The sequence below is a fragment of the Hermetia illucens genome, chromosome 4 (genome assembly GCF_905115235.1).
Source record: "Hermetia illucens chromosome 4, iHerIll2.2.curated.20191125, whole genome shotgun sequence".
NCBI classification, from domain to species: domain Eukaryota; kingdom Metazoa; phylum Arthropoda; class Insecta; order Diptera; family Stratiomyidae; genus Hermetia; species Hermetia illucens.
Genome location: NC_051852.1, coordinates 60,428,888 through 60,452,737, shown reverse-complemented (window position 1 = coordinate 60,452,737; position 23,850 = coordinate 60,428,888). Strand labels below are relative to the sequence as shown.

At 40.8% G+C, this 23,850-nt stretch overlaps 1 protein-coding gene across 3 annotated transcripts in view; it reads left to right on the top strand.

Annotated features, from left to right (window-relative positions):
* The window catches only part of LOC119653504 (serine-rich adhesin for platelets), a 123,119-nt gene extending 102,722 nt beyond the window's left edge, over window positions 1-20,397 (top strand). For all 3 annotated transcript variants that reach the window (XM_038058160.1, XM_038058161.1, XM_038058162.1), the window contains 6 exons: window positions 10,164-10,248; window positions 10,641-11,069; window positions 11,154-11,590; window positions 11,655-12,113; window positions 12,174-12,297; window positions 12,356-20,397. In XM_038058160.1, coding sequence (XP_037914088.1) covers window positions 10,164-10,248; window positions 10,641-11,069; window positions 11,154-11,590; window positions 11,655-12,113; window positions 12,174-12,297; window positions 12,356-12,442 — 1,621 coding nt within the window. In that variant the 3' untranslated portion in view covers window positions 12,443-20,397. The remainder of the gene's footprint in view (window positions 1-10,163; window positions 10,249-10,640; window positions 11,070-11,153; window positions 11,591-11,654; window positions 12,114-12,173; window positions 12,298-12,355) is intronic.
* Window positions 20,398-23,850: the final 3,453 nt, after the last annotated feature.

Here is a 23,850-nt window from a genome sequence, read left to right as displayed (position 1 = left end):
CTCAGATTAGATTCCAATTGGAGCTAGAAACGACGATCTTTAGCGACTAGTTTGGAGTTGGTAGTTAGTTACAATTTCCATTAGACTATCGAGCATTTTTAGTTTTACAAATGACAATAGAACATGCGATCAGCTGATTTCCATTCTCTATATAGTGGTTCTACTGCTCTCTCAGCTCCGCTCGCTCATCTCACCTACCCACACTCACGCTTCCAAATGACGTCTTATCATCAATTTGCATAGTCTTAACCACAGTTAGATACTAGACAGCTACCTCACTCCCCCTCGCCCCTCAAGGGGGGAAATCAGTGCGAGTACACACGATTTCAAATTGTTTTGCCGTTGAGCATGAGCGAGATGTACCGAAAATCCGATCAGCTGTGTTTGGCATACCGCCCGGACTTGCCAATGTATTGGTGAGATTGGCAAGTTTTTGCTTATGAATAAGTGAATACGTGAAACAACTTTTTGCTATATAGGTAAGCACGCCGTAGTACCTGATAGCAAAAGCTCACCCATCTCTCTCTTACCAATACGATTTGACAAAGATTATGCCTTCTCCTTGTTTAGCGTCTCTGATGTGTACAGATAAGCAGATGGGTACTTGTCGTATTTCGAAATAACAAAAAATTCGTTGAAATTTCCCCTGCCCTTGAGAATATTCTTGTATTAAAAGACATGTACTTCGTGTTTCACAGGCAACTTGCCAGTTTCTTCAGTATCAGAACTGCTCCAATTAAAAATGGATTGACGTGTCCATAATGTCAATGCTTATTGATGAAACCCGCCTGTTGCATATATGGGGTTTCCCATATATGCCGGAGTGCAAATGTTTTTCCACAGAATATGGTCAAATGAAAGAGCTCGATTAGTACTTTGGGTGAAACACACGAGAATGAGGAATCCAAATATGCGCCCAATGCACACGAAAATCACCCCTACAATTCATCCTAGAAGTTGAAAATTTCATCAAGTGGTAATAATTCTGGAAAGTTTGAAGGCAATCCAACTACTACCAACGAAGTAAAAGAATGTCAAAACCGTGTATTCCACGTGAATTCAAGGCACGTGTGACGTCGTCGTCATATGAAATGAACTCAGATGAACGCAGCGTGTTTTTAAGGTTTTGTGTTATTCAGGTCTCTGTCGCCATCCCGAGTGAGATATGAACTTCATCAGCTAGTTATCAAACCCCTCGTCCTCTTTAATATCATCATGTGTGAGCTTCCAAAGTAGAAAAGTTTATAGCAACTTTTATCGCGTTCGCGATCTATGTTGCCGTTTTTGGCACCAGGTCATCGGGTTTCTGGTAGAGCGCAAATATACATGCTCACTTTTCGAAAGGCTCTTGGTACTTCTTCGGTCTTTCTAGTGAGTGTGACTATATTTAGCATGCAGAAATGTTGATTTGCTACGATTAATTTACTTACGTCCTGATGGCGTCCATGCGCCAGGAACCCTTGCCTCTTTCTGCACAGGACTGAGGCCCGTCCTGCCGGAATGCCCTAGCATTGCTCCAAAGTTTTGCATCTCACAACACTCTTTCAAAATTGATAATACTTCTGGTTTTTAAAGACCTCTCACCAAGACAGATCAGATAGGATTTAGCATAGTGGAGTTTCTCCAACTTTGCTTTATTTATCCCTTTCCTGATCTCAACATTCGACTTTTGTTTTACAGAGGATAGTACAAAGTACGTTGTCTCCAACCTTGCTCCTTTACCTGGACTTGGAACTAGTCTCGCTTCCGATAAGAGCATGCATATATGTATATTGAAAGCACTTTGCGTTTTGAGATTTAATTTAAAATGAAAACCCAAAAGTGTCAAATTTTTTGCTATCTAGTTGCTTCATTCCTTATTGAAATTTCCGAACATTTTGTTCATACCACAATTCAGCTTATAATTGTTTTTACACAAAGCCTTAAAGTAATTATTATATTTCGATATACAAACCTGCGCGGCACAAGAAACGCAGTCACACAGTATACCACATGAAGGAGCCATGCAATATCGCCTCATCAATTGAGTTGAATCCCATCGCGCTGAGTCGAATGTGTAGTGTGGTCATTGTGCCGTTAAATTTATGCTTATGTTTGTCGCATCAGTTGAAATGGTTCGATGTCTTTGACGGTTCTGAGTCGAGTCACTCCGTCTGTGATGAGTCGACTCATTTACATCAATGGACTGAGTAGCACAATTGAAGAAGACACGAAGGTATACATATTCAAGTTCCCAGTGGTGACAAGCATCGGTCCTATTTTTATATTTAATCAAAAATACTACGTATAAACTCATATTTGCAGATTAGTAAATATCCACATCTACTGCATGCCACAGATGTGAAAGGGGATGTAGATATTTTCTCTGTTATTACATATACAGTACAGTATCTCTTCTTGACATTACATGAGCAATCCTGATCTAATAAAACTCCCCAAGAGACCATTGTTAATTACAGCTTTGTTCAAAGCCTTCACGCCCACACACCTTCCTCTACGACTTGTATTAGATTACCTTAATTGAAAGGTTTACCGCCAGCTCCCCAAATTTAAGCATTTCCCTAATTAAGTAATCCTCATCCCCACCTAGAACTTTGAACAATAGACTAGTGCACGGTCCGGGTCTTCGGGTGTATTACCGCATAAGGGAAAGTTTGCAAACACCTCAAATGTAAGTCTGGGCCAAAAGCTTCTGTGACATCTGCCGTGAGCCATAAGGAGTTGCGTCAGGTGGTAATTCACCGCGGTATGTAGTTTCGCTGCCCACACCTTGACATAGGCAACCACCTATGGATCCACCGGACCTTTTGTGTCTCGCATTATCGCCTTCAGTTTCTGGAGGTCTTCTCCTCGCTATTCCTCGGTTTTTCATAAGCTGGGTAGATTACAACCTCTGCTCTATATATGCAACTAATGCAATTCTATCGGGAGAATATGGATTAAGATCATACTAGATCGTTTCCTCTTAAGTCGTTCTGAAGGCCTAGAAAACCTTCAGCAGGGAGGGTTAAATGGTGTGAGGCCAAAGTTAAGATTGTCTGTCTGGCAGAATATCGAGGACATTGATATTTATATAACTAGGAATCGTTGTTTCTGCCTGTGGCCTGTTTAGTAAACTTTCCTAGATTAGGGTGGTCATACGACCATCCTGAGTGGCTAGACCCAGAGGGAAGAGCTGCCCCAAAAATCTAAAAAGTTAACGAAATTTACCGTGAAGGTCCGCCCGCAAATATTAAAGTCCATCGGAGCGCTCGGTCGACGCTTCTGTGCTAGCCAGGCTCGCGGATGTGGGGCCCTTTGAGCGCTACGATCCCTCACATGTCATTATACAAAATGTACGTGTCTATATCGCAGAACGCGAGCTACCCTGGAAAATAAAAAAGAAATGCTCGCTTGCGCGCGTGGAGCCGTCAGTCTCCGGACCCGAGTGCCGCGATCGAGGGGGGAAAATTCACGACGGATCACAGCCTCAATCATTCTTTCTTCTACCTCGGCCCCTGAAGTTTCCTCCCTTCCTCTCCTTCTGGGTGTTGACATTCATGTTTATTTTTACACATAAGAATAGAAACTAGTTAAGGCAAAAATTTATAATATTCAGAAACCTCTCGATTGTTCCAATCGATGTACCGCCTGTGAATCTCGGCACTCTGGATTTGAATCCCAGACGTCGTGGATGTCTTTTTTTCTGTGTAGAAACCCTATACTCCACTAAGAAGTGAACAGTAGTGAAAAGTACTAAATTCGCTGTTGTCCAAATTTTGGAAATGCTACTATCTCAAAATTAAAATTATAACAGTTAAGACTATTCCGAGTCAATGTCTTCCATCTGCTACTATATGAGAATAGTAAATTAAAAACACCAAGTTTTCAACAATTCATATCAATTCAATAACTAATGAAAAACGTGGTCGCAGTTGGGGCCACACACCCGTGGACGTGTTGTTCAAAAGTGGCAGTAGAGAGGTCGCAGGAAGGGCGAACACCCGATGGCGGGTTGCGTCATTCAAAATATCAAGGATATTGGGAAACGACAGTTGAATGCAAGAAACCTTAAGAAAGGGTGTAAGCAGTTTACCTAAAACAATCAAATTTTAACGTAGTAAAGGAATAATTACAAAATATTGAGTGTACTAGCAGCAAATATTGACTTTATAGACATATATTCTATTCTAAAATATATTTGGGAAAAAGAACTGTTTTATTCTCAATTAATCCTGCTGGATCGCATAAGAAAGAAAGTTCAATTACCAAATTTTGCAGTTATTCTAATTTTTTGTGGGATACTGTATGTATGGAATGAAACTGTATTTATGGTAAATTAAGCACCTCCTCCAGAACGCTTATAACAAAACAGAGGCAGTATTATCCAGCCGTGGATAATGTCGAAGACAAGAGGTGTACCGTGTAGGTTTTTTGAAATAGTCAGGCGTAGAGTTTATTGGACGGTCCTCAATAGAAATATACAACGAAATATTTCAAGTTGAATAAAAGGGCTCGCACCATTTCCACCTCGAGCTCAGATTTTCTCTCTACGGCTCTGCCAGTTATGTTTAATCAGATCCTATCTGCTATATAGCCGTTGACACAGACACATTGAGAAAATTTGTGACATAAAACTTGAATTCAGGCCTAACGAGGAATATTGGGGGTTCGCATTATTTTCACCCCAGGCAAACATAATTTTCACCTCAGGCCCCGTTTTTCCGCATAATTTGCAACCCGAGCCCAGATTTTCTCTATACGCTGCATATAACAGTTCAAGTAAGATGCATTTTTATTAGGTTTATATAACATGACATCCCACTATCTCCCACGTTCCAGGGCAGATACAACAATATTTTCTTCTCTGAAATATCTCAGTCATAAGAAACACATAACATATTAATTGTCTCGTCGTGTCGTGTCAACCAATAGAATTCAACCTTATGTTGGTGTGTAAGATTCATTGAACAATGGACAAGAGAACTACTTTTCTGTCTACTCGAAGGTTCTTCGATGTCGGAAATACATGCATAGTTAGAATTTAAACCAAAATTACTTGCTTATTTCGTAGCAGTTTTGACTAGTCATTGAGAGGATCTTTTTAAGGTTTTGTGTAAACACAAAACCTTATTAAAATCGGTTTACTGTCTGTCTGTCTGTTTTTTTTGTCAGGAGGTGGAAATCTTCAAAAGACACTGGTCTGGACACACCAGCGTGTGGGATTTTTACCCACTAAAACCACCTCCGACTCCCTCCCTGCGCCGCGGAACCACCACAAAGGGGGCGGAGTCAACTCATTCTAGCTTAGTCACCTTTCTTCTATATGAGGCGCACGCGACCGCACTTTTCTCCTCTCCTCTGCTTTTTGCAATTTGGTTTTAATAGATGCGATCATGGAGTTGACCGCATCCCAATTTTCTTGATGTGCTAGTATTTTCGACACCAGATTTTCTGGTACCAGCACCTCTCCTAGAGTGTCCTCTAGTTTCCTCCTTTCTTCCACAAATCTCGGGCAGTGGAAGGTTACATTCTCTGGGTCCTCTGGGACTCCATCGCAATTTGGACAGTCGGATGAGGTCTCCAATTTAAACCTGTGAAGGTATTGCCGATATCCTCCATGCCCCGTGAGAAACTGGTTGAGATTATAATTAATCTTACCGTGTCTTCTCTCCAACCACTCCTTGATGGCAGGAATAAGACCGTAAGTCCACCGACCCTTTCCCGAGCGTTCCCACCGCTCTTGCCATCTATTTATGCATCCCTCCTTCTCAGCGTTCTTCGTCTGTAATAAGGAAGAGATTGGCTTCGCATTGTATATATTCGCCATCTCATCTGCCAGGATGTCAATTGGCATCATTCTAGAGATGACAAATGCTGCAGTCCTGAAGGCAGAGCATAACATCAAGGCTGTCCTCCTGCATACTGCACTCAGTTTATTAGTGTTAACTGATATCTGCAATGCCTCCCTTCAAACTAGGGTCGCATAGAGCATGATTTAGGCCACCACCCTGGCTATAAGCAGCCTAGAGGTATGCCGTGGCCCTCTCACTTTCGGCATCATCCTCGCCAGGGTCATACTAGCAGTGGACAATCTATCGCAAACATACTGCGCGTGTTGCTTATAGCTGAACTGACAGGAGTCTATCACCTCCCCCAAGTATTTGATGGTCGGTTTGGAAGTGACGATATGATTCCCAATTCTTATACAGGCGTAGCTTTTCTTCCGGCGCTTCCTCATGAGGACCGCTTCTGTTTTTTCCTCCACCAGTGTCAGACCTGAGCTCTCTAGCCAACATGTAATAGCACTGATTGCCTCGCTTAAGTATAACTCAGCATCTTCGAGATGCTTTGCGACAACAACCAGTGCTATGTCGTCAGCGTAACCCACCACTGTGGCTTCCTCCAGAAGGGGAAAATTAAGTACATCGTTGTACATGATGTTCCACAGTAGTGGGCCTAATACGGAGCCCTGCGGGACACCCGCGGAAACGACATACTCCTGCGGTCCGTCATCAGTTTCATACCTGAGCCTCCTTTCAGTTAAATAACTACCGACAATTGCGACGAGATGGGCGGGAATACCAACCTTCGCTAGGGATTTTCGTATTAGATACCAATTGGCCGAATTGAATGCATTTTGCACGTCCAAGGTTACTACCACGCAATATTTGCTGGCACTACCCTTTCCGTGGATTGTATCTTCGGCGAAACCAGTAACTAATTTAATGGCATCAATGGTTGATTCGGCTTTACGGAACCCATACTGCCGATCTGAAAGGCCACCTTAGCTCTCAATAACCGAGAGTAATCTATTACTTTACCCGCACTACCATTTTCCCCACCGTGTCCAAAAGACATATGGATCGGTATGAGGATGGTTCACCTGGAGGTTTACCAAGCTTAGGCAGGAGCACCAAATTCTGCCGCTTCCATACTGCTGGAAATATTCCCTCCGACATGCACGCTTCGAACAATTCAGCGAACATGTCTGACCTCGATTTCACGGCAAGCTTAAGGGCCTTTCGGTACTCCGTCCAGACCCGGTGCTTTATTGTCTCCTAGTCTACCGCAGATCTCCAGCAGTTCGTCTCTGGTGAATGGAGGAATTGCCGTCACATTCAGCGGTGGTTGGAATATGTCGGTGCTCTCCTCTTGCTGGGGGAATAACCCCTGGCTGATTTTCAGCAAGAGGGTGGGACACGTGATCTGCGGAGAGGAACGACCTCTGAATCGTCCCATCACGATTCTATAAGCTCTCCCCCACGGGAAGGAGCACCTCCTAGGCATGGACGCGTCACATGCTTTTGCGATGCATTGAGCCAGATGGACGGCTCTTTCCATAGAGGCACCTGCTTCATCAGATTCATCTAACCAAACCTCTATGAAGGTCTGCTCATCCAAAGATTTTGCAGGCCAGCCGGAAATCTTCTTCAGTTTCGGGCTTGATAGCTCTTTGCCCAGTGGCTCACACATGTCTCAAAGAAGATTGCCTGGTGATCGCTATGGGTGTAGCGTTTGCTGACGCACCAGGACATACCACGTGCCAGCACAGGGCTGACAAAGGTCAGGTCTACAACCGAGCCTGACCCCCTTTCTGAAAGGTATTTACAGCACCTTCGTTAGCCAAAACCATGTCCATCAGCGCAAAAGCTTCTAATAAACTGCGCCCCCTCGCATTTGATTCTCTGCTACCCCACTCTGGGGCCCAAGCATTGAAATCACCAGCAATCACCTTTGGACTTCGTCCCCTTGCGTCGTGAACAAGATTATCAAGCATTTGCTCGAACTCAGATAGTGTCAAACTTAGTGGGGCGTAGCAGCTGTATACATATACACCACTTATTCTCGCCCACACAAAGCCACTGGCTGTCTGATTTGCAGTACATTGTATGGCCTGTCGACCGCAAGCCAATATTGCCACTCCAACAGTCGAATCTGCGACCCGTATGCCACCGTGGCGGTTTCTGTACGGTTCACTTATGATGGCGATTTCCATCTCAGATTCTAACGTGGTCTGATCAAGCAAATCCTGAGCGACCCTGCAATAATTCAGGTTTATTTGAGTAAACCTCATTTTCTCATTTTAGTGAGCGCCTTCCTAAATTCCGGACATTTGCCACTTCCCGCAATATGTGCCGGTTTTCCTGTCCCTCCTTTACTTCGCACATAGGCATAGGCATTTGGAACCCCTATTGCACTCTCTAGCAATATGGCCTTTCTCCCCACACCATACCACACCCCCCGCATCGATTGGATCGATCAATGCTGCTGCTGCATGCCTTCGCGAAGTGTCCAAACATGAGGCATTTAAAGCACCTCTTTAGTGAACTTTGTTCTCTTAAACGGCAGACAACCCATCCAATCCGAACCCTCCCGGCAGCTAACAACATCTCCGCTGATACTCGTATTGAGGCCGTTTGGGTGTCATCATAGGCTTTTCGTAGACCCAGAACAGGCTCCTCTGTAAGTTTTTTCAACTTGAATTGCTCCTTCAGAGCAGTACAAATTTCGCCTTTCGATGTGACTTCATGGAGATCTTTACATTGTATATAGATCTCATGCTTTTGGGCACGCACTTCGGCATTCTCCCCAAGTGAGTTTTTCACTTGAGTGCGAAAGTCATCAACTTTGCCCACGCTGGATCTTCCCAGCTCGAACATGAGATCTCCTTTCTGGGCTCTTCGGATTCTGTTCACATTTTCGCTCAGATCTTTTAAGTCGGGATCGGCTTTGACCTTTTTGAGTATCTCCGCGTTGGACAGATTGCCCTTACTGGAGATAACACTCGCATCTGGACGAGTTCGCACTTGGGCTTTTCGTTTCGCTTTTTTGTTGGTGGCTTTAGTCCATCCATCGTTTTCGTTCATCTTGAGCTTCGCAACGCTGGTCGAGTTTCCTACATTCGTTGTACGCTTTCCTCCTTCTGAGCTGTTGGTTCTGGTTTTCAGAATGTCCTGTCCACCTTTTTTTCTTTTAGGCGCCTGCTGATTATTTATAAGATCGCCCTCTTTTTCACGTACTATTCTATTTCGCTGCGTCACTTGGGTTGCTTGTGATACTGTTGGCACAGCGGGGTTCGCCGTATCCTTATTATTCTTCCCTCCATCTGCGGTCTATTATAGAGGACTCTAATAGACCTAACGATATTCTTAATGGCTTGGTGCACGTTGTGCTTGTCCTTGATAAACTCGGACAGCTTAACTATTTCTGCGCCAAGCTGGGTGAAGGGTAACTCACCTTGCCTGTACTTTATCCTTCATCGTCTTTTGCATTGGTGGAGTCCCCATACATGCAAAAGAGGGCGTAAAATTTTTTTTTATCAAATATTGTCATGTGGGGTATCAAATTGAAGGTCTCGATTAGTACTTTTCAAAGCCGGTCTTAGTTTTGACATTTCTCTGAAAGGTGGGGAGTGCAAGGAGTTGAAATTGTTCATTTCTGTAAGGAGCCATTCTCAGAAACTATCCAACCGAAAAATCTGAAAAAATCAGGAGGCTGCCCCTATATGGTGCCTTGGCTCCGAAATACCTTCCTAATAGTAGATTACTATAATGTTTAATAATTCGCTGCAAAACCCCCCTTAAGTTCATCCTAGCAACACGCACCAATTTTGCAGTGGTGTAGGCTGTAATGTCGAGCATGAGTGAATACTCTCACATAATGTATGGATATATAATATTACGTGCTACGTACTAAGAAATACACAAAACCTTTCGTACCTGAAGCATCCAGCTTCCGGTTTCCCGACTTGTTTTTGAATAATCGGCAAGTATGTGGAGTTCTAAGTCCAACTCCTTCCTCGGTCAAAAAAAATCCTTCAATTTTCACTTTGAGAATTATGTATACTTTACGTTTTATGGAGAGTTAGGGTTCTCTCTAATCCCCATGTCAACTCAACATGTCACATTAGGAAAATGTGCAAAAGTGTGGAATGTATTCCACACCTTCTTCCCAGTTAGTAAGATTCGGAACTTCGCTATAACTTTTCTTTCCGTTGGTACAAATATTGAATGTACAGTGCTTAGTTAGCTCGACCGAACATAGATCCCAAACTTAGTTGATTAGGTAGCGAATAGGTCCCCCAAAAATCGTTAGTTTTCATGATTCATAATTTTAGTTTTGGTAGAATAGAGTCGTAGAATCATAATATGTAGAAATTCATGATTCAACATTTACAATAGGCGCCGTTTAGAACCTCTTTTTGAAGAGGAAAGCGAAAGTGAGGAAGAGAGGACACAGCAAGAGGAAGAAAGCTTAGTGAAAAAGGTAGGTTTCATAGTTGCATGTTTCACAGAACATTCAAACATTTCATTGCCAACAATTAAATAAATGTACACCAAAAATTGTTATATTCATCATCTGCAACTTTTCCAATTCAAACCATTCAAATCATCAATCCATGCCCATTTGCATTTTCTTTTCCTTTCTTTTTTTCTTATCTCATTTTAGAACGTTATAGTGAAAGTAGTGAAGTTGACAAATGGCACTATCTAAATTTTCCTTAAGAATTTTCAAGACTGAAGACAATCAAATTTTATCGCAATAAAATTCATAGACAATAACGCAAAAACCCAGTTCATCTATAGATAGAACACAAACCTCCCGTAGAGCTTATTTCCAGAATTGATTAGTTGAATTCTATTCCAAAAAATTGGTAGGGGGAAACGTCGGCAAATGGCTACGATTTAAGTGGATTTTCAAGAGGTATAACGACCGTGGTAGCATCCCTCCCAAATACACTGCCATCATCGGCGAGACAAAACTTAAACGAAAGAATGTCGTCCGATGTAATGCTGACGGAAGTAAACATTCCACCGGCGGTATCAATAACAACAACTATGACCATGAAGACAACAATTCTTCCGACTACGGCCGTAAATTCAGTGGAATCGAGCGAGTCGCCGAATGCCAACTTGAACCGTCATTCAGCCGTTCCGATCCCTACAGTGCATATTGTTCGAAGAGCGAAATTTTCACCACCGCCCCCACCTCCGCGGCGTCTACTTCTAACCCAAAGCTACCTGAAAACCTTGCAACCGCAAGAAACTCAAAGCACAAACACGACGACATCAATCTCAATCGATCAGGTAAAATATTTCAGGGTTCGATACGAAATACTGTTGATAAATTCCGGTTCCTAATGACACAATAAGCCTGTACTTTTCCAACAGTCGAAAGAAAATGGAGAGTCTGGACATACTGCTGACAAAAGCTTTTCGGCCGACGAGCAGCCAGAAAGCAGAAAAATCGAAGCCGACAACAACCCCAGAACGTGCAACACTGCATCGAAAATAATGACAACAAAGGCTGGCGAAGAATCACAAGCATCTGGGGAGAATACCGAACTCATCGACAAAGCCTGCAGACAATCAAACAACAGCAAAAACGGCTCCGTCGAAGTCAGCACCACAACATCAAGTCCAACGTTAACTTCAACCTCAACAACAACATCAACAACTCCATCACAAAGTCCATCTCAGAGAGCTTCCGGCGGTGTTTCGGGTTTAAGTCCACGCCTAGAAATGCGGCTAGCCTTGAACCACGACATCATGGGCGACGAAGATTTAATAAGCTACGATCCTGGGCCCGATCTTACAACAATTCTAGGGTAGTCTTTTCACTCTTACCATAGCTTTCAAAAGCCGTAATGACTAAATATTTTTCATTTGCAGACACGACCTCTCCAGGTTCCATCGTCTGACCGGAAGGGATTTATTAACGCGATCAGCCAATCGTGTTCAACCAAAGGAGACCGTAATCTCGTACTCACAACAGCGAAATTCAAAAATGGACACTCCAACATTAAACCGAAAAATCCAGCAACAACACCATCAACAAAGTCAAAGTACATGGAACAGTTTTGCATATGCGGATCGAACCGACGCAAGCGGAACGCACGACGACAGCAGCATAGCCAGTACCAACGACCAGGACCGGCTGAGCGACCTGGAAATCTTAGCGAGACGCGAGAAGATATACTGCATGTCTCAATTGAAGAGTGGCTCTCCAGCCAGCCATCCTCCGATGACCAGTCCAACAGTGAGGAGTACTTCTTTGACGGGATCAGTAACTCAGATTAATCCACCCAACCAGTACAAGAGTACGACTGCAGACACCAGGACAAGTCGCTTGTAAGTTGGTTCAAAGTCATTCGCCTAATCTCTGTTATCTTAAAATCGGTTCCTTCCCAGTTTCAATTTCCTAACACGTCGCAATTCTGAGGACGCAGCGAAAAACAACTCCAACCAATCTCTGAGCAGCTCACGTACAAGCAACATCGCAGAGCGCAAAGTGCTTTCGCCCCGAAAAGATAATGTAGGTACTTTCTTTGCACTCACCAATATTACCTCTCTCCATGTGATTTCGTTGACAGGATAAACCCTCCCTAAATCGTAGATTTTGGAAGCAGATCACCAAACGGAGACGATCCCATTCTTTTTCTGAAATTGCAGCAAGTTAATACCCCTCTGGAGTTGATGCGAAACAATCGAGCTCCGTTGAGGACTAGTCGAGACGGTCAACTTGCACGGTAGCTAACAGATGTCAACGGTGCATCTAACAAGTGAATCCTTTAGCGAAATAACGGTCGATACTTAAACTTCAATTGGATAGCTTTAAACTTTGTCGAAATTTAGTCATTTATATTAGCCGGAGATCTAGAAAATTGAATTAGTTAAGATCGATTGAGGTTGTGCCCAGGGGTTGCATCAGAACCCACATCGTTCCGCTGAAGCAGGATCGAACGTTTTTGATATTCAAAATATTTTCAATTATAATTTATGGTGACTTGTGAATGCCATTGGCTTTCTAATTATCGCTACTGAGAAGATTAAGTCATTTCGGCACAAAACTAATGAAAAGTCCATTTTGTTCCGAGTAAACTCGACAGATATTATATAGACTTGAGAAAAATCGTTACCGTTATATCAGACAAGCTCAGAATTTGGTATTATTGTTTATATGTAGCCGTTAGTAGTGGAAATCAAAATAGCTCTAGTATTTGAAAGAACGTGATTAGTGTAGGAAATCGAAAAGCGACGTAAACCCTGTAGGAGTAAGAAAAACAAGCATTTAGTTAGCGAAGCTTATGAGTGATACTTACGCGATACCGTATGTTTCTTAAAGAAATCTAATAAACATTCGACAAAGAATTGCTTATCGGTGACGGAGAAATCCATCATGTACTCGTATGTATTGGAAAATAGTTTCGGGTGGGAACTATGCCTTGTACAAAATACTCACTTAAACTTAACATGACGGTATTATGTGTAGTATGTCCCGTAATGTTAGAATATTTTAGCAAATTTTAAGCGGAGATCACTCGTTGACGATACTATCTTTCCGCGATTTTTCAAATCCGTTTTTAACCAACTGCTGCTGCCGATCCGTTTTTATCTGAAATGGCTGAAGCTGTTTACAGGATTTTTAATTCCTAAAATTAAGCCCAGGCTTTTCTCTTTCTTGCGAACCTACCTTAAAGATCTAACTGTAGATAGTTCTCCTTCCTTCGATTGACTTTGGTTCAATTGGTGTCCATCTCGTTGTTCTTGTCAACAACTATTTGGCGGAAATAAAACGCTTGTCCAATCAGTAATTATAAACGCATTACTGGGCAAATTATTGTGGAAACATCATGTTCGACGATCTATTCTTCTTTTTACCAGAAATCACAAATTACTTATTTCAAGAATCACTGTCCCTTTCATCAGGGCGCCCTCTTCTGTTACTAGCCAATAAAGGAAAATTTTTTCAAACTGATTCGTTTGTTTACTCTTTTGAGAGTTAGTCCGCCGTCGTTAACATTCTGTATAATTCACTGAGGTTTTTCAATATGCCGCAGTCACATCGGATGGATTTGTTCTTCTGGCTATCCTTATTCATCAGAAAATCTAAAAGGACCATGCATGTGATGACGAATCTTCAATTAGACGGTACGCTAAAATCAATATTTTTGGATTCAGAGCCGTCATCCACTCTCCAAAGGCATTAACTTTTGTTAGGGCTATAATCGCACCTGAGCCAATCCCTTAGATGCCTATGCCTATTGTCAACCTCAAATAAGATTTGATATTCATCAAGCAGCTATGCAGGTAATTTTTGCTTTACAAAACCGATTTCGAAGAAAACTGTTATTTAACACATACCCATATCCATGCTCTGCTCATGCGCCTCCCCCCCAATGGTTTCTGGAATTAAGATCTGAACCGCCTCACAATATTTGAAGATCGTTTGAATCACAACTTTCGACATCGTCAACGATCCATGGCTGTCTGATATCGCCCTTAGAATCACAATAGAAACTTTCAGTAGTTTCTTCACATTAATTTGCTGCATCCACTGCTAATTAATCTAGATACAGTCTAATCTTAGTCAGGCCACTGAGTAAAAATGTTACGGTTTTCAACACGCACTCTGGCATTATTCCCCTTGGATGTGTAAAACTTCAGCTCTATTCTCACTTAACATTTCCAATATAGATATGAGATCGTTTCATAGGATTTCATTTTGACAGCCCACCCAATCTGATTTTTGCTATTCTTTCTTGGATCTTTAAGATCTGATGGATATGTCAGGGGGACAACCATATTCTTATCTAGAAGCAGTAATTATGTAGGAGTGAATTAATTTACTCTTTACCTGGGAGAACGCTATATTTTCACACACAATTCTATTTGCTCACGTAATAGTGACGTTGAAGCTTATAACGCTATCTGAGGAGCAGTTTTAGGCCGTAAATCCGAACTATTTTGCTACAATCAGAGTGACACCGGCGCAATGATTCAGTTGGTTGAGTGTCAGCCTTTCCATCTCGTTGCTCCGGGTACGCTCGTCATGAGAGAAGAAATTGCGTGGAAGTCGATACTTAAACTTCTTCCACAGAGGAGTTAGAAAAGTCAAGACGAAAAATTATCAGCCATTTTTTCAAAACCTAGTTCTTCATGTATTACCTGCGCAGGGTGATATTTTCTCCAATTCCCTCATTTTTAAAGGTTTATTTGAAAAAAAAGTACAAGTAGGCTTCTTTAAGAACGTCACTCAGCTAATGCAACAACAAGTGAACTCCGATTCTCCAGAAGCTGGGGGCTACTATCAAGTTAAGGAAAAGAAGGAATGCATTCCTCTAGCTATAAATGAGGTACTTGATTTTCATTTCATTAGACACTGGGCTTCGTTGGACTTTGTCAACTAAAATTTAAAATCAATGATAACAGAACATTCGACATCAATGATGCAAGATAGACACGGAAAACACAACCCTACTCTTTCAGCTCCGTAATTGGACCCACAGTTCACAGCTTGTCCAAATTGGCACTAGTGACTTCAAAAGATCAAGGTATCAATCTCAATACTTCAAATGTATGGGGAGCTTCCACCAATTTCCAAAGTCTGCTATTTTAAAAAAAAATTAAACAAAAATCAAACGTATAATTCAAACACCTACGGATACGTCTTGTCATGGGCCGCGAGTTTCAAAAGTTTATATGTCATGTGTTGACGGGGTATCCACCCCTAATTCGCTTTAGAATAAAACGAAAAAGGGTACAACCTGCTCGTGCAAAATCTAAAATGTGTCCTGTGCAGCACTGAAGTTCAATCAAAGACTTGACCACGTCTATCAGTTCCTTACAACCGCAATTTTGCTAAGTACCATTCCTTCTTGACTTTTTTCTTCTTTTCTGTTTCCTAACTCTAAACTCTGATGTGTTTTTTGGTGGAATTCATTCCATTGTTTCATACTAACATAGGAACGATGTTTGACGTTTCCCTTCGAAGGCACTTTAGGCGCCCCCGAAATCTGTCAACTTTTTTCTGAAAAATTGCTCGAGTAACAATCTGTCCAATATGCCCCGCTGCTCTGGTCGAGATGGAAACGGGCTGGACTGGGCAGGTTGCACTAGATAGAAAATGCCCAAGAACTGGGATTTTCTATCCCTTAGAAGGGAGCAGGCTTATCGATCTATAGGACATGATAAGTTTTTTATCTTTACCTTCTTTTAGAATCATCGTTATTTGCGATAATGTCCAGGAATTTGGAAAGTAATCAAAAGGAAAAACACCATTAAATTTGTGTGTCAATTGGATAGTGGTAGATCTTAGCAGTTCTTCACTCGTAATAAGGTCGACACCAGGAACCTTCTTAGGATCAATATGGTCTTGCACAAATCTAGCAACTTTGGAAACTTTGAAAGGAATTAGTTCGAATATATCTTGGGAAATCGAAAGCGGTAATTGTTCCTGCGTTAACTGTAAGTTTAGTTGAAAAACGTCTCTCAAGTGTTGAGCCAAGATTGAACCTTTCTCAACAGCATTCATCACCCAGTTCCCAGCAATCCATCCAAACCGGATTGGAAACTGGCACAGGATTGACCTATTGAGCTCCTTGATCGCTCTGAAATGGGAAAAATTCGTGTTTGGAAAAAGCGTTAGGTTTTCAAGAAAGCATTCTTGATACTTATGTTTCCCCTTTCCCAATTTCTTTTCTTCTTACTTTTACGAATTTGGCGATCTAAACTGTTGCCGCCCTCGCCGCAGTTGGCGTTTTTAAAGTTCTGTGTAAATCAAAACCTTATTAAAATCGATTCACTGTTTGTCTGTCTGTCACACGCACTTTTCTCCAAAACAGCTAAACTGATCAGAACGAAATTTGGTGAACATATGGGAGATGTAAAATTTTTTCATCGGATATAGTCATGTTGGATATCAAATGAAAGGTATCGATTAGTGCTTTCCGAAAATGATATTATAATAGTTTTCAAGTGAATTGTAAAGTTCACGAATAAGGTGTTAAAGTGTAGTCGGAAGACAGGGTCGTCCAGGTTTAAATGGGCACAAGTCTGTCATTGCATTGCTACATTGGAAACGGTGGTAAGGTTTTGATTCTCTATTAAGGTTTTTTTTTTAATGGTAGACGAAATTTTTGAATCACTTTAACGTACACTGAATAAAATATAAAATAGAACGATGAAAATGCATCTTTATTCGATTTCTTGTTAACATTTCATTTTGAACAAGTCTTAGAGATTTTTACCATGCACACAATCCCATCGGGGGGTAGCGTTACATGCGGATGCAGGCTGCTCCTCCACATAAAAACAAATTTGATTTCATCGCACAATCGTAATCCAAAGAAGCTTTACAGTTTCCCAATTTGACTAATTTGCAAAGCTGTTGCTTCGAAAAAAGGGGATGGATAACTGTTAAGATTTCGGAGAAGGGTTGACTGAAACATCAGTGTGATTGCAGCACTATAAGCTGAAATAATACTGGAATATCTTGGAAGCTTAATGGCCAAACAACAAGCTGAGCTCAGAGTCTTGCTGCACTAACTGCATCTAAACCGCGATATTGAACTCGATAGCACCAACAGTGAGTCTATCTGAAGCACTTTATTTTTCAAAAGGGTGTTAAATTCTGCATACTACATTCTAAAATCTTACAAGAACTGGCTTCATAACATTACAGCCAAACCTTTCGTATATAATAACAATACACTGAAATGCAGTTGGATTGTGCCACCTTCATTACAGTAGCCCAGAATGAATTCAGTTTGACCAAACTTCAATTTGGGTGACATTGTTCTCACCTACCTTTTCTGTCGTGCTTGAAATACTGATTTTTGAGCAAATTTCCAAGTTTTTAAAACTTTTGTGTCAGACTGTCGTTTCCTTAATATGTAGTTAGAAATAATCAAAATCTACCGATGACTTCTGCCCGGCAATGATGTGAGACTCGTAATTACTAAAATCAAACCACTCACATTGTAAGTGAAGTGTAGAATTAATACTCCCTCGTACATAGCTATTAACAGTAAGGGATCTGGGATGAAACCCTGTAAGATGGGGCCAATTGTCTGGAACACTTCTTGTAGCCCAACCTAGGCTTTGATTATTTGATTCCACTTGGCGGAAATGAACTATTTCTTTACATTAAGGAAATCATTTTGCAGTATTTGACTTCGGTCATCAATTCACTACGTTGACAGTTGAAAGACCCACATAGAAACAGTCAATTTTATATTATCTGCTCGATTTTCCATATTTCCCTAATTGCCGCTTACAAAGCCTTATTTTAAATTCGATCCAGTCCCGAGGAGCCATTTCCAATGAATTTCTTCGAGGCATCCAGAATTTCCTCATGTTGCTTCAGAGTTTTCGTAAACTGCAGATGTGTCCTTCAGGAGTATATCATTTAACATTTCTGTGACGACCCAGCTTAGCGCTATTCTTTTGGCCTGAAGATTGCGTTGCCTACATTTCTCCCTTACATGCCATTAGAGTTCTATCGCTAACGAACGTGAAGTCTTCTACCGGTCCTAATTTTCTCCTTTGTAAAATATTATTTATATGATTACCATTTACCTTTGAATGAGCCATAGCGCGTCAAAAATACCTAAGTTGGTTGCCATCGTTGATGATGATAGCCTTTCACGACTAACAACGAATGCTCTGAGTGAATTCTTAATCCCCATCTCAAAAGGAGGTCACCGTTTTAGTAGGATTATGATGCTATATGTTAATAACGAACATTTTTAGAAGGCCCACTTTCTCCTTGATACACCTAAGTTACACGGCCATTTAGTCTATAGTGATTGGTCCCTTCTCCTCTTGCATATTTGGCGGAGTTGAAACATGACCATATTTTTCATTCTACCAGTTGTTGTAATGGCTTGAATCAAAAGATAGTTTCTCTATTAACGAAGCAAATTCCTCTAATATAAGACTCGGTGCAGCGTCACAGCTCCAGATGTATACCCTCTATTTTGCCAAGAATGAATCTATCGGCTTAGTACTTATCTTTTGGATAATGTTTTGTATCCTTGAGCTGATTGGTGTTATTTATTAGTTTTAAAGGCACCATACATAATATTTCGGAACCTATTTGTTTTTCAATTCTTCCTCGAATCATATCCTGTTGAGATTATATGGGCTGGTATAGTGCTGTAAGTATAATATATCTCCTACAAAATCATCAAATCATTGACTTTGCCTTTCACCATTTGGCTCCAATCTTATACTTCCCCACTTATCATTAGGGTACATGGTAAATATGAATCCGAAGATGCTTCTCTAGAAGTTTGCGATAAGGAAATGAAGAACGTGATAAAGGTTCCTTATTACTCGTAGAATGGAATTATCCCTACCTCGATAAGCAATTCATTTGACTATTACATAGAAGCAAGCGTAGAACCTTGCATTGTGATTTTGTGGGATTTATTATATATATAGATCCATTTTTCCAGTTCCTTACACGAATGAACAAAAAAAAATATATAGTCGCAAATGCCAACACTTTCAGTACTTTTATAATATTTTTGATTCGATAAAATTACATACGACAATTTTATGTTGACTATCTTTGTTCAGCCGTACTTTCAATGGAATATTTTTAAAATCTACGTAATAATTTATCGCGCGAATTACCCTCCACAGCTGCTAAATTCCGCTTCAATGTGATCGCCACTAATAAACTCGCCCAATTATTTCTAAAACGATATGTCCAGAAATTTACAATGTAATTCGTCCTTCAGATTTTATCATCCTAATCATAAGATATTTAGAGAAGCAAATATATCCATTTAAAAAGAACATTAAACAGATCGCTTTAGCGAGATATGCATTCGTCACTACATTTGCCAAACAAATGTATTTATTTAACTATAAATAGTGAACTAAAATCATAACAATGAAGTGAATGCACTTACATAGTTTAGGGAATCAATAGAAGATTTTCAGTAAAATAACAAATCAAAAACGTAAAAACACCCAAACACAGAAGAAACCTATTTTTGCCTTACTAAAAATATAGAGAAAATTATGGTCATGACTTGCCTCATTTTAACGAAATATATAAATGTAAAATTACAGATCCTTCTACAAACCTCAAAACATTGCTGAACACCCAATGCTAGCTTTATTCATTTCACCATAATTCTCAGCGAATAAGGTTCACTCAGTTGCTCCTCATGCAAGGCTTATACCGGAAAACAACCAGAAGGGGAATTTTAATTCATATAACCAAATCTCAAGTAAAATTTTACTCGACGCATATAATAAATTAAATATTCTGTCAAAAAATCAAAAAACACATTTTCAAATCGCATACTAACAATACAGTGCATATATTAAAAGTTCACATTCCTCATGAAAACAAGTGAAACTTAAACTCATTCACTTAAATCGATTACATAAAACAAAAGATTTATTAACTTGCAACTAGAGCGAATCTCTATGAGAGTTATTTTTAAAAGTATTTAATAAGATAAGAGGAAACTTCATTTTACTTTTATTATTATTATATACATATTAATACTAATCAACTGTTTAAAAAAGAAAACTGTAGATAAAGTGGAGACGAAGTGAAATTTATTCTAAAAAGAAACGGAAACATCAACACTATTTCAATAAATATGTTGAACTATTTAAAAAAGATTTTGATTCATATCGAGTGGTTTATTTCCAGATATCGTCTGAATCGAACAAAACAATTTGTGATCAATGACGATCACCTTTTAGCTGGACATTGTGAGGAATTGGACATTTGAATGCTAATCGTGAAAGGTTTAACATCGCGAATCTATTTCCTATCCGTTGAAATTTATTTCTGTTCGTGTATTATTTATTGAATGCATGAAGGATCTAACAATAAGTTGTAGGTAATGTAAATTTTTTTACATTACTATTCTGGACACCACTGTGTTCAGAGTGATATTCACAAAATTTCTTCCTCACAGGACATTATGGCGCTTATATATTACATATACATATATTTTTTGATTTAAAACTTTTTTGACTAATATACAGTCTTGGTCAAAAGTATTAGGCACCGCTAGAAACTGATACAAATTACTTTTACAAACTTTTTATGACCATTAGCGCATCTGAGAGGTAAAGTTCGAAAAAGGTGTTTTGAGTTTTTTCTTGCTGGTGTGTTATCAGTTTGCATCTGCTATTGTAAGTGCAAGCCCGGTACGGATAACCGGCGGGAGTCGTCTGACTTGGTGACTGGGTCGGGCGCCCGTAATGGACAGTACGGTGTCGAAACCGCTATTCGTGAATCGGTTCGATGTCTAGGCGCCAGAACCAGAAGCATTACTCTCCCTTTTGCGGCTGTTTCGCCACAATCTGTAGCGACTACTTCAGCAGGTTCTCTTAGGCAGCGGATGAAATGGACAGAAGAAATGAATCTCATCATCCGCTCGTTCTCCGAAATAACGGCGAGGGTGGGCACAACATCTTACCGCCCCTTGTAGCACCAGAGATTCGTCGTTTCCCGCGATTCGCGCACGTTACTGGGCAGCAATACAATCCCGCCATCATTAGGAAGCGTGTTTGACTTGAAGTCATCGCGGAATCTGGTGCCCGAGAGTCGATGGGATAGGAGGCGGCGGGACTCACTAATGCAGGACAATACTAGCAGACGGGTGAGAAATAAAGTTCAGGGGCTTTACAGAAACTATGCCATCCCCAGTGAGACACGTATAGTTGAAATTCTGGACACACTAAAGCAGAAACTGTTTTGTCATATGCTATCGGTTACGACGGTATGGGGAAATTCACTCCAGAAGTGTCCAGAACACATACGTGAGGAACCAGTGGAATTTTGCAGATCTCTCAACGAATCCCAATAGAGCGTCCAGACAGTGCAGTTTTCGGTAACAGAAGCGAAACAGTATTGGGGTGGACTTTGAGGGTTACCCCCCCCCCCCCCCCCCCCCCCCCAGCATGCTGACCATGCTGAGTGGATCACCGCCGAAGGCACTCGCCATGTCAAGACGCGTGGCATGAATTTTGCGGATGTTACCTAAGAGGAAGTTCGACGCGCCATAAACAGCTGAGTTCGATGAGTTCGAGTCCGCAATGATTTCTCGCAGCTCATCTCCTTCCTTGTAGATCTTCGGATGACATCTGATTCTTGGAAGCGCAGGATTAGGCATTCGGAAATCGTAGGTTCGAGTCAATCGTCCACCTTGCGGAGTTTACTGGGAAACGTCAAGGATCCCTTGGTAGCGGACGAAAAAAGCGGGATTTACCGAATAAGGTGCAGCGACTGCAATAAAATATACATAGGACAAACGAAACGCCTGATAACGACGAGATTTAATGAGCACATCAAGGAAGCGGTAAATTGTGTTCGGAAACAAAAGTCGTCCATAAGGTCATCAGTGGCAGCGCACATAGTCGAAGGAGCATTGCTCTCCCTTTTGCAGCTGTTTCGCCACAATCTGTGGCGACTACTTTTTTAGTATAAATAGAACCGTAGAATCGCAATTGTTTTCAGTAGCTTTGTACTGATGAAAGGAGTAAGTTGCTCCCGAAATATATATACATAATAAAATAAGCTACTGGTCTATCAATTTACACAAACAGAAGGCAATATCTAACATCTTATTTATATTAAACATTCTTTTCATTCTTATATATTATTTCACATATTTTCTTCAAAAATTGGGAATGTAAAAGAGCGATCTTATATCTATTTTCTTAACAACAAGTTCGTATCCTAAACATAGAGATAATAATCTTATATTTATTTTTTTTATGGACTGATTGCACATGGGCATATTTATTTGTCTGCATAATTGGATGGCAGGACTCATCGCTCGCCCACCAAGATAATGTGATGACGTAACTATATCAGCAGGCATAATGCTGTATGTAAAGTTATCCATCAAGACCTTGCATACAAGCATAGGCTGATCACGGGAACATGTCCGGTTTACCGATACGAGCCGCAAGCAGTACTTGATTTACGCAAGCAGTATTGCGACCGGCAAGTTCTGACTGATCGCCATATTCTACATAACAAACCTGACTTACAAGACGGGTCGCTCCGCGTATACAATATTATTGATGTTGCTATCCCCCATAACAGCAACATCGAGCGGAAATACGTGGAGAAGAAGGTGAACTATGAACCACTGGCTCGGGAAATCAAAGAAATTTGGCGTCTCGAGCGGGTGGTTGTAGTTCCCGTAATATGGTCAGCTGCAGTTATTGTACCTAAATCCCTCAAGGCTTGCCTTGATGTCCTGGGACTTTCGCACAGTCTGGTTCAAACTATGCAGAAGTACACCATTCTATATACGTGCTCGATATTGCGGGGAGTTCTCGACGGATTCTCCCATTGAACTACCACCGGCCAACACACCAGCATCCTTTCAGTTTTTAAGTAGGTAGGAGCGTCCGAGCCTAAATGCTTGGCACTAGTATTAGGTAAAATCCGGCATCTGCCGAGATTGTGACAACTCGGAAATAAAAATGGTACAAAAAATAGGAAAAGTGATGAACAAAGGGAAATTTGGTGATCGACAATAATTTCACATATCGACTAAAAGTTCGCTCCCCCCGAAGATCTAACTCTTTTATCGCAAAGCAAATGCGATCTCTATGGTCCCGAAATTTTCCTCAGTGCGTTTAGCACTTTCCCCTATGCTCTTATTTGTAGACTTCCTGTTGGAACTCAAAAATCGTGCGTTCCAAGTAGAAATGACAAGAAGCGAAAAGAAAGTATATTTAATAATGGAAATAAAATTTTTTTTTGAGTGGCAACAGGGGCCGGGTTATGAATCGTCAAACGTAAACTCGTAGTCGGTTAAAACAGAACAAAACGTAAATTTTCACCATTAGAGTTTTCTATTTATTAATTTTTTTCACAAATTTTGGTTTTTTTCAAAAAAAATTCCAAAACCGAGCCACGGCCTTAATAAAGTCAAAACCAAACAATTATGATCCAAGACTTTATCGAATAACTGGAAATGACAAATGAAGTCATTTCAATTGAGAAAATGAAGAAAAGGGTTATGAATGATTAATCAAATTTGAAAGTTTGGCACGTGAACGGGTTGGCGGAGGTACGAACATATTTCGC